The sequence below is a fragment of the Phocoena sinus genome, chromosome 1 (genome assembly GCF_008692025.1).
Source record: "Phocoena sinus isolate mPhoSin1 chromosome 1, mPhoSin1.pri, whole genome shotgun sequence".
NCBI lineage: Eukaryota > Metazoa > Chordata > Mammalia > Artiodactyla > Phocoenidae > Phocoena > Phocoena sinus.
The window spans coordinates 33,461,629-33,472,833 of record NC_045763.1 but is presented as its reverse complement, the minus strand read 5'-3'; the positions used below and the strand labels follow the sequence as shown (position 1 = coordinate 33,472,833).

The window sequence follows — 11,205 nt, the reverse complement described above, 5'->3', positions numbered from 1 at the left end:
GTGTCTTTGTAATCAGTCAACAGATAATCGGCAGCGTGTCTCCGAAGGGCAGGTCACTCCCCTTGTCATGGTCTTTGCTCCTCGTTTTTATCTATGAGGAAACTTGGACAAGATGCTCCCTGAGTTCTCGTGACTCCAGCAATCCCTAGAGAACAGGCTGTCTGCCACGTGCCCACTGGGGCCCCAGCATGGCGTAGCCCCTGGGGAGACGGTATGAGATCCATTCTCTGCCCTCAAAGGGCTTTGTGCTCTGGTGCAGCCAGACAGCAGTGTGGAGGAAGCAGCCACAGGAAGGCCGAGCAGGAAGGACAGTATGCGGGTCAACAGCTCCAAGGAGCCTCAGTGGCAGGGGTGAGGAGAGATGCAGGGCACCTCCTGCGCCGTCCAGGGGCCAGGGCTCCAGTCCAGAACCTCACTTCCCCGTTTATAAAGGGCCCCAGGAGGAGACGGTGTGGGGCCGCAGCACAGTGTAACCTGGTCATGACTGACACATCGCCGTGTGCCCCACCAGCTGCGCCATCTGATCTCCTATAATCTTCACAGCAGACCCGCTTTATAGATGAGGAAACTTACGCTCTGATCGAATAGCCAGGAACTGCCACAGTAGGCATTTAAAGCCCAGGAATCTGACTCCAAGGCCAGGGCCGAGCTTCCAGCCAGGGCGGCTACTTTATGTGATGCTCCAGGTGGGCCATCGCCCTCCTTTGGGCCCGTCTGGCTATGAGGGGGTTCGACGAGGAGACCTCTAAGGATCCTGCCAGCCCTCACCAGCGACTAGTTCCAAAGTGGTGTTTTCCACTTGGCCACCGTGAGGTTCTAATCATGGGCCCCCGTGAAGCAGTCAGGGTCGGGGCTGCCGAACTAGAAGCAGCCCATTTTCCACAGACTCCTGGACCTGTGTCCCGTAGGCTGTGCCGTTCATTCAGGGTACTCCCAAAGAGGGCCTCATTGGACCCTGGCGACAAACTTCTGGATGTGAAGGTGACACCGGCGTACGCAGGCAGGCCAGGTGTGCTGCCAGGCCGGGCTTGTGGAGCAAAACGGCTCCCACCCACCCTGTCCCTCGTCAGCAGGCACATTCACCTTTCCAGGGAACACTCGTTAAGGGCTTCTTGGTGCTAAGTCGTTTGTGGACGTTAGCTCGCTTAAACCTCGCTTACAGCTCTCAGAGATAACCACCATGTTCCCCCATTTTAAAGATGAGGAAACTAAAGCTTAGAGAGGTGAAGTTATAATACTTGCCCCAAACTCCACAGCTAATGAGGGGTGCGAGACAGCATACTGCCTGCCACACCCACCAGGCAGCCTTTGTCTTGGGTCCTGCTAACCATGCAGACTCGACTCCCACAGGCTACACTGGGGGTGGCGCTCACGCTGCAGACAGACCAGACACCCTGCCAGCATAAAGCAGGCCTTTCCGGTGGGGCAGTCCTTGCAGAGCCCACAGTCATCCACGACCATACTTTGTTGCCCAGGTGACAGCTCAGGTGCAAGGGGATAAGACATGTTAGGGAGAAGTGGGGTTCACCTTGGTTTAGAAGCATCATGCCACAGGGCAGCCAGTAACCCCCTAGTGCCATAGGCACAGCTTCCAGGTCCCCGTCAGGGACGTGCCTACTGGGTCCCTGTGCTCGGGAAGCCCTGCAGGAAGGGCTATTTACAGTCTATGCACAGCACTCCTAGACCAGGTGATTTACAATTAGGGGTCATTTTTATCGTAAGCACTGTTGCCTTGAAATGGTTGACATTCCACTTTTATCTGGTTTCCAAGGGAACAGAACTAGAAGGGTAACCAGATGTCAAATTCTGCAGAAGGGGAAAGGATTTGTTACCGTTTCACTCATGCTGCCCTAACCTCTGGGGTCAGAATTGAACGTCACTTAAGAGAACAAGCAAAAAAAAAAAAAAAACCCAAAACCTCGACTTCTGAAACTGTTTCACAAAGCCAAGCCTTCTGATAGTGACCCAGAGTCATCCAAAGAAGCTGAAATGGTGTCCGGTGGGTGAGACCACACCACTGATCCCGACAGGGCAGCCACCCACAAAGCGGGAAGGCGTGTGGGGAAGTGGGACCGGGGAACAGAGCTTCCTGGGCCCACCCTCGTCGCCATGACAAGGAGAGACGTGGACTCCAGTGCTGAGGAACATCAGGAAGGGAAAACCCAGGCACTTCAGGAGAGAAGAGCGCAGGCTCCGCTCAGGGCTGAATCCTTGGGGAACCTCTCTGCCCCGTCCCCACCTGTGGTCCCTCCCCACCTGCCGGCTGTGTGGCCCGTGTCCCTGGGCCCTGCTGTGTCTCTGTTGCCCAGGCTGTTAGTCCTAAGCGGAAGTGTCCACAGCACCCTCTTCAGCGTCTTTGTGGAACAACCCAGAGACCCTTCCCTGGGCTGTGTCACCGGTGGGCCAAGTGGACACAGTTTCTGCCCTCGTGCCCGATGCCACGACCCCTCCTCAGAAGAGCCACAGGTGACTTGCCCCTTGTCTTACAAATAAAGTTGAAAGCGCAGAAAACTGTCTTGCCTAGGAGACTCCGGACGCTCCCTCCCGCCCCTGTCGTCCCTCAGCTTTTTTGCAGCCTCCTTACCTTACTTAATGCCCCAAGTCACCCCATCCCATCAGGGAAGCTCCCAAGCTGGAAACGTCCAGGCCAAGCGTGAGAGCTGTGTGTGTGTGTGTGCTTGTCCTCACAACACCAAAGCCACCGAGGATGCTGCCAGGGGCCAGCGGCCAGCAGGTCCCAGGGTACAGACACCAGGCCCGAGATATCTGTGGGCAGCTGGGCTGGTCCTGTCAAAGGATGGGCAGGAACCAACAGGCAGCCGCTGGTAGGCAAGGGGAGGAGTCAAGACTGAGGCTGGAGCGTCCCGGGGCCCGGATGGCGAAGGCTGCGTCCACACCACTCTTCCCCTGAGTTCCAGTCTGTTCTCCTGACAGCCTGTCCTCTCCCACTTAACGGCTGAGCTCAGCCCTCGCCCCCTGCCCCGTCCCCTGCCCCTCAGCTGGGGTCCCTGGTTGGTTTGCGCAGACACCCGTGCTTGCTACGGTGTGGAGGATCGCAGCCACAGGCGCCACCAAGTGGACACTCTCCAGATAACGTGAGAAGAGCCCTATCCACAGCCTCCCTCTGCCCCTCATCTTTGGGCCCACCTTGCATTCTTTTTTTTTGGTCATTCTTTTACTTTATAGATTTGTTTACATCTTTATGGGAGTACAGTTGCTTTACAATAGTGTGTTAGTTTCTACTGTATAACAAAGTGAATCAGCTATACGTATACATATATCCCCATATCCGCTGCCTCTTGCGTCTCCCTCCCACCCTCCCTATCCCACCCCTCTAGGTGGTCACAAAGCACCACCGAGCTGATCTCCCTGTGCTGTGCAGCAGTTCCTACCCACCTTTCATTCTTAACTTTAAATTCAAGAGGTTTTCTTCCTCCAGTGCCAAGTAGGGGTTGTCAGTAAGGTCACAGACATCCAGCGAGAGGACTAAAAGGGGCTGCTCTTCCACAACGCTGAACTCGTGTCCGCCATCACCCGGCTGTTAGCCTGAGATGCTGTAAATAACCCAGTTTACACTGCGGTGCGTTTCAGTATGTGAAATATCATTTTGTAAATGCTTACAATGAAAGACAGTTTTTACCCCCGCCAAAAAAGAGGTGGAACTGATGTTCAGCTCACGTAAGGCGGCTGTTAACAGAGCCCAGGGAAATATGTAATACAATCGTTTAAAGAGATTTCCAGCAAGAATGGGGAAAGATTTGGCACTCAAATCAGTTTGGGAAATTTCATGCCAAACAGCTGCCTGATAGCGAGGCCCCTAGAGAAGTATGTTATGTTCACGTGTTCGTTATGTTCTCTGGTACAGCCACGTGTATGCTCATCTGCCGGGGCGCCTCTCCCGGCCAGCTGTCTGTCTCTGCATAACTCATCATGACTCGAGTTAACCGTCCAAGACAGCCACAGCCCCCACTTGTTACTGTGAGAGCAGCTCGTGATGGCAGAGTCCAGAGAGGCCTGAGAGAAAGGGGGAAGCCTGGAGAGCTTAGAGCCGTTATTCCGTAACTCTCGGCTGTGGAGGCAGAGGCGGGTCAGCCCTGGCTGCTGGGCCCCTCCCCCGAGCCTCAGTGCCACCACCTGGGGCCTCGGGCCTCCTCCTTTCCTCCACGCCACAGTCTCCTTTCTCAAGTTCCCCACCCAAGCTCCTGCCTCCGTCTCTCAGGGAAACAAACTCATCGGCATCTTCAGAACGGCTGCTCAGAGAAAGAGGCGGCCTTCTCGCCATGCTGTCAAGCAGCCTCCCCAGTCCGCAGTATCCGCTTCTGGACACCACCCCCCGTCCCCTCACCCCATCGAGACTTCCAGAAGCAGTGTGGGAAAGTGCTACCTACATCTGCATCATGAAAAGCACTTTCAAAGCCCCCACCCACCCAAGAACAGATTTCTGCATTAACAAAGGCTGTGCATCACCCGAGTCCTGGTCCCCGGTCAAACAGCAGGTGACAGCCCCGTCCTTCAAAGGACATGGCAGCGCCTGACCGATTGCTCAGGGCGCTTCTGGACAGCAACCTCCATCTCTGGCAAAGAGAAGAGCCTGGCTGGTGTCAGGGGAGCCGTGGAACCAGCTGCGTTCTGATCCATTCTGGGAGCAGCTGGGCCCTGTCCGTGCTCAGGGGAGCCTGGGATTGGTGACTGAGGTGGGGACCTGCGTGGGCAGGAGGGCCCGGAGAGACCTGACAGAGGGAGGAAGTATGTCTTCAGTCCCTGGATTCTAGGAGCTGCCCCGAAGAAGCCCCACACGAAGCTGCATGAGATATCCGTTTACACTGGGGTGGGGAGTAGGGAGGACTTTTCCTGGCTCACTTGCCAAGCCTAGAAGCATTGTTGACTCTCCTGAGATCACAGAGGTGGCTGCACAGGCCCCACCCACTTCCTACAGCCCTGGTTCCCCCTCCCTGAGCCAAGCCCCCAAGCACCCTGGGGAGCTGCTGGGCAGGGGGCAGGGGTCTGTGGGAGCGGAGGGCTGGTACCTCCCACTCTCCCCCAGGAACCATCAGGACATGAGGGTCACAGGCCCCCCTATTCCCTCTATTCCCGTTTGCCCTGAATGTCCCCACTCCAGCAGTGGTGGCCCCCAGGCCCTGACTGCCTCAAGTATCCAATCTGAAAAGATGCAGGCCAGCGGTACCTGCCACGCAGACCGGAGGCTGAGTGTATGGGGGCGAGTGGAGGGGCTGGTGTGTGCACATGTGTGCTCAGCTCAGGAGTGAGGACCCCTGGCCTAGCGGGAGGTGGTGGGCGACACACACGAGGGTCCAGCTCTGACCCTCATTCCGCCCCTCCTCACTTCTGCTCCCTGGACCCAAACCAGAGGATCTGGTCTAGATGAGCCTCGTCGAACTGTACGTATATATGCAAAGGCCATTGTTCTGGGGAGGGGCCGTAGCTTTCATCCGTGTGCCCAAAGCAGAAGAACCTCGCTCTAAAACCCGCTGACCCAGCCTGACCCCTTCAGGACCTCTGCTGGGCTCACCCCGGCTTCAGAGCAGGCAAGGAGAAGCACAGGGGGGCCGCAACCAGTCCTCAAAGCCCTGGGTTAAGGCTGCTTCTCCAAAGCCCCCTTGAAAAGGTTTCTCTGGTGCCTGGAGGCGGGGCAGGAAACCCTGAAGGCATCTAGGAGGCCCCAGCCTGTGGATTGGTGAGGGAAGACAGGCCCACTGGGGCCAGTGAAAGGATGGGGGGAGGCGTGCCTCAGAGACCGGAGTTCCGGTCCCCTCCGCCCCGCTTGGAGCACAGGCCCTCAGTCCTCCCTCCTGTGGGATGGAGCGGCAGGTCCACATGCTCTGTTCTCTGGCTCAGCCCTGTCTGACTCTCCTCTTCCCTGTCCGAGGCTTTGGGCGGGTGGCAGCCCTTTCCTGCCGGCCCTCCGCCCACCCTCGCTCTCTGGCTCCACCCAGCCCCCGCCAATCTGTGAACCTCCCGGGAGCCTTGGCCCCTCCGAGTCCCCTGGGAGGCCCTGGGCTGACCCGAGAGCCCAGGGCCCCAGGAGGAGTGGCCAGCGGTGAGGAATCCCAGAAGCCCCTCCAAGGGAGACCCCTCCAGAGACCTCCAGGAAGAGATCACCGCGACACAGGTGCAGGAGCCCCTCATGGAGCCCCCAGGCAAGCGGCCCCTGCAGGAGCTCCCCGCAGAAGAGTCCATGTCTGAGGACTCAAGTACCAAGGCGGCTCCCAGCAGGCATGTTCTCTACGTGGGCCACCTGAACCCCCAGTTCTCAGTGCCCGTGCTCACCTGCCTGCTGCGAGACGCCCTGGAGCGGCTGGAGCTGCCGGTGGCGCGGGAGCACATCCAGGTGGTGAGGCAGCCACGCAAGGCCTACGCACTGGTGCAGGTGGCCGCCCACGAGGACACCCTGGCCTCCCTGCCCTGGCGCCTACACACGGCCTTGGAGGAGCACCAGGTCATCCAGGAGCTGGTGGCCCCTGGGAAGGAGCTGGTGCTGGGTGAGGGCCGGGAGCCCTCAAACCGCAGAGAGGTGAGCGAGCCTTTCCCCGAGCCTCACTCGCGGCAGGCCTGGGTGTGGATGGCCTGTGCTGGGTGGGGGTGAGGGGTGTCTTGGAGAAACTGGGGACAAATCTGCAAACTTGGGGGCTGCTACTCAAATGACTATGGTCCCAGAGGGACACTGGAGGGACACTGACCCTTAGAGTTTGCCTCCAGCCTGGAAGCACGTGAAGGAAGACCCGAGTATCGAACCCTCCCTGGGCCCGTCTGCATCCGGCCTCTGGGCCGGGTCAGCCTAGGCACGAGGATACCCAAGGGTCCTGGCTTTCTCCTTGGCCGACCTCATCGGTTCAGTTGCAAAAACCAACACCTGCTCTGCCCGGGCAGTACAGCAGAGTGTAGAGGCCCCCCGTCCCTGCCCTCAGGGAGCCCTGCTTCTATGAGCCAAGAGGGGGCAGACCTGGAGCTGGAGGAGGGCCCAGGAGGGTCCTCACTGCTCTCTGGGGACAAATTCCCCGGGGAGTGAAATCCAGGCTGGGGCTTAGGCAATGGGACAGGCACTTGGGGAAGGGTATCCCCAGCAGAGGGATGTGGCACATATGAGGGGACAGGGTGGGGATGGATGCATTTGCAGGGTGGCAAGCCGGGTGCTGTCCCTGGAGCTCGGGCTGCCGGGGGACTGAGGCAGAAAACCCAGGCCAGAGGGCAGGGGCCAGGCCACCAAGGGCTGTGAGACCAAGGCAGAGGCAGCAAAAGGTCGGCTTCTGTGGGGGTGGGAGGGAAGAGTCAACTCACTTTTGAGGCGGTGGTAGCCACTCCACAGGATGGGTGATCTTGGTTTGTCTTTTCCTTCGGGATGAAGACTCCACGCCATTTAAACTGTTGCAGAGCTAAACAGCTAAACGGGGCTTACATTTCAAGACCTGTGGCCTGATGGCATGTTTGTGTGATAGCTGGTGGTTTTCCCAAGTCTCCGCTAAGTTTGTCTCCGCTGGGAGCTGCAGGGCTGGTAGGGATGTGCCTCTCATCACTACACCCCAGCCCCGGAAGCCACCTCTGGAGGCTGGAGGGCAGCAGGGAGCTAGGGAAGGGTTTTAAGGGATGAATGACAGTGTGACTTGCATCTGAGGTCAGCGAAGAGGATGGATAGGACGGGGAGAGCCTGGAGGCAGGGAGTCCGATGGTGAAGCCCAGAGCAGGGAAGTGGCCCTGAGCAGGCCGCTCCCAGAGCCCTTGAACAGAGCAGAAACCGTGAAAGGGACTCAGGAGGGCCGGAGGAAAGTGGAAATTCAGGAGGACTGGTTCAGCAAGGCTTTCAGGGAGATCAGGAAGAGGGTGGCATCTCTGGGAGCCCCTCTCAATTCAGAGACATGCAGCTCTGTCACAGGGGACCTCAGGGTGCCGAGGTGTCTCCTGGGATGATCCAACCCTGCGCCTCAGAGGCCGACCCGTAACCCAAGTGGGAAAAGAATGGCTGCAGGTGTCCCAGGTCCCACCTGGGAAGGACAGTTCTTCCTACCCATGTGCATCCCATAGTTCACCTGGGCAGAAGGCAGCCTCAGGGGAGCACTGGCTGGTTCCAGCCCCTGACCCAACAGGGTTTCCCACATTGGCCTCGGGATGGTGGGCAGAATTAGCCCCCTCTGCCTGGGAGGAGCGTCAGGACGCCCGTGTGGGCTGGGCCCTGGGTGGATGGGGCGGGTGGACAGGGGGATTATGGCTGCCTGTGCCTCCTTTGGCCGCCAAGGTCAGGGCTCCCGGCTCTTGCCTGGGCCCATATGCCCCGCTCTTATCCCCCACCCCAGCAGAAGGAAGACAGCAGCCCGAGCCCCAGCCCCGGCCCCATCCTGGGCTCCAGCCCCCCGCTGGCCTGGCTCGCCGGACCCCTTCCTACCCAGGCCCCCACCCCACGGCAGGACTCCCCAGGCCGGCCCAGTGGCACGCGCTCAGACAGCGCCATCGTGCACCAAGAGATCCTGGGCCAGGAGCGCCTCTTCCAGGGTGCCTTCCTGGGCAGCGAGACACGCAACGTGGAGTTCAAGAGGGGGGGCGGCGAGTACCTGAGCCAGGCCTTCAAGCACCACCTGCGTCGCTACGTGTGCGCCTTCCTCAACAGCGAGGGCGGCAGCCTGCTGGTGGGCGTGGAGGACAGTGGCCTGGTGCAGGGCACCCGCTGCAGCCACCATGACGAGGACCGCGTGCGCCTGCTGGTGGACTCCATCCTGCAGGGCTTCAACCCCCAGGTCTTCCCTGACGCTTACAAGCTCACCTTCATCCCCGTGGTCAGCACCTCTGCCACCGGCACTCCCCTCAAGGTGAGCCCTGCCCCCAGCGCCCCCAGGCTGCCCTGGAGCCAGAGAGGCGGGATTGGGGCTGCACACCGTCCAGTGCAGCGCCCGCAGAGCTGCCGTTGCCCTTCCCCAGGTGATCCGCCTGAGCGTGCACGCCCCCAAGGCCCAGGCCCAGCCGCAGCTCTACGAGACGGACCAGGGGGAGGTGTTCCTGCGGCGGGACGGGAGCATCCAGGGCCCCCTGTCCGTACGCGCCATCCAGGAGTGGGGCAGGCAGGTAAGTGGCCCAGGCCAGGCAGGCAGGGTAGGGGCCACGCTGGCCCTGGGCCCCTCGGCCACCCACTGGGTAGGCTCGCAGCTGTCGGGTTTCCTCTGGTGCTCCCCAGGGGCTGGACTGCAACAACCCCGCTACCTCCGGTATTCCTCTGCGGTGTAGCTGGGGCCGCCGGGAGAGTGGAATGTTGAAGTTCTAAGACAAACCAGAGGGCTGCGTACTGCATTTGGGCGGAGGCCCTTAAGACGGGGAGGCAGTGAGTGCTGGACACAGCACTTGGACACAGTCCCAAGGAAAGCCTTTTCATGAGAGAAACATAGGTGACAGAAAAACAGAAGAGGCCAAGGGGCTGACAGAGAGGGAGAAGGACATGGCGGGGGGCTGCCAGCCTGAGCCCGCCCCGGTACTTGTGCAGGCTGCGGAGGACGGGTCACCCCAGCGTCTGGGATGCTGGCAGGACTCTCCCCGAGACCCCAGGGCTGACTTGGTCAGGAGACCTGGCTCCTCCACCTACCAGGGCCAGAACGGTGCCCAGAGACCTTAAGCAGGTCCCCCAGGCTCTCTGGGCCTTCCCTTCCTCCACCAGTTCAGCCCCGGTTCTGAGATGATGTCAGCTCAGGCACGCTTCTCCGATGTCCCCTCAGAAGTGGACGGCTGAGCTGAGCAAGCTGGAGGAGAGGCTGCGGGCGCTGAGAGCCGAGAAGGAGCAGCTCCAGCAGCAGCTGCAGCAGTACAAGCCCGTCTCCTGCACCTGCCGCGTCCTGTGAGGGCCCAGCGCTCTACCTGGAACACGCGGGGCCGTCCTACTGACCCTACGTCCCCCCAGTAAAACCAGTCTGGGTTGCTCAGAGGTGGATGGGAGCTCTGCACTTGCTGGCTCCTTCTACAACAGTGTGCTCACACGGGCTGGTCCCCACGTGGTGTCAGTCCTGAGCAGACCCCGATCTGTGTAGCTGAGGAGTTGCGCTTAGCACGATCCCCAAGGCAACTTACTTTCAGAAAGAACGTGTAAAAACTTGGCCAGCGCTCTCCTTGGGCTGAGCTGTAAGGGACTGTCCCTCTGGGTCTCTGACTGACTCCCGTTGGCTAGGCAGGTCCAGATAGGGACTTGTCACCTTGGGAAAGCCCCTCTGCAGATGGCAAAGTACACTGATAACTGCGGTTACAGGGTGGACAGGCCACCCTGCAGACCCACCCCTGGCTTGCTGGGATTTGGGACTGTCAAAGCTCTGTAATAAATCACATGCCCCCAGGCAAGAATGGTTCTTTCTAGAACGCTTGGCTGGTTGGATGCAGCTGGGTAGAGTCCCATGCCCAGGCCATTTCTGTCCAGGGGGCCCTGAGTTCCTCCCCCTACAAAGCTGTGGGGTAAGGAGCCTGGATGGTTGGGTCCCAGTCCATCTCCGCCTTGAAGACGGGTACCTTAGGGCAAATCACAATACTCCTGCTTCAGTTTCTTCATCTACAGGACAACAGGGGACAGCTGGCACCCTGCTTCTCTCCAGCACACACCAACACCTGCACAGGGAGGGTCTGACTTCCATTCCACGCACCCTCCAGCCACTGGAGAGGATTCCTGCTCTGGCCATTTCCCCTGTCATCTCCACCAGTGGAGCCAGAGGCTCTACAAAGCCAACATCTGCACCCGGGCAAGAATGGTTCTTTCTAGAACATGCCTGGGCTCAAAGACCTCCAAGAGCTCCCCATCTCATCAAGAGCAAAGCCCAAATAACAGTCTACACAATCCCCCCCTGACCTGGCTCACCTGCCCTCAAGGCCTCCTGCCTCTTGCTACTGCATTCCAGCTACACTGACCAACTTGTTTCATGAGTACACCGGACTCAGGGCCTTTGCACTGGCTGCTTCCAATGCCTGGAATGCTCCACCCTCAAGTGGAGAGGAAAGGAACCTCCCTACCTATTCTATTGCAAATTACTCTCTTCTTCCCTGCTTCCATCTTTTTCTTTCTGCAGAGCACCTGTCAGTCACACTGTAGCTTTTATTTGTTGTTTCCTCCTCACTAGAATGCATGCTAATGGGGACAGGGACTTTGGTCTGTTTTGTCCACTGCTTTAAGTTTAGAAACTAAAACATAGCTGGCATGTGGCAGATGCCCAGTAAATATTTGCTGATGAAAGA

The 11,205-nt window shown here is 59.1% G+C and overlaps 1 protein-coding gene across 1 annotated transcript; it reads left to right on the top strand.

Annotated features, from left to right (window-relative positions):
• Positions 1–2,109: 2,109 nt before the first annotated feature.
• SLFNL1 (schlafen like 1) lies at positions 2,110–9,833 on the top strand. The gene is made up of 6 exons (XM_032636474.1): positions 2,110–2,398; positions 4,220–4,369; positions 6,036–6,532; positions 8,313–8,816; positions 8,926–9,069; positions 9,711–9,833. The coding sequence occupies exons 1-6, from the start codon at positions 2,110–2,112 to the stop codon at positions 9,831–9,833; spliced, it is 1,707 nt and encodes a 568-aa protein (XP_032492365.1).
• Positions 9,834–11,205: the final 1,372 nt, after the last annotated feature.

Bases quoted from the DNA above. Each gene is read 5' to 3' on its own strand.
- SLFNL1 (XM_032636474.1), top strand. From the start codon at position 2,110: ATGACAAGGAGAGACGTGGACTCCAGTGCTGAGGAACATCAGGAAGGG. The intron at 4,370-6,035 runs GTGGGAAAGTGC...CCGAGAGCCCAG, and splicing joins TCGAGACTTCCAGAAGCAGT to GGCCCCAGGAGGAGTGGCCA. The intron at 8,817-8,925 runs GTGAGCCCTGCC...GCCCTTCCCCAG, and splicing joins CCACCGGCACTCCCCTCAAG to GTGATCCGCCTGAGCGTGCA.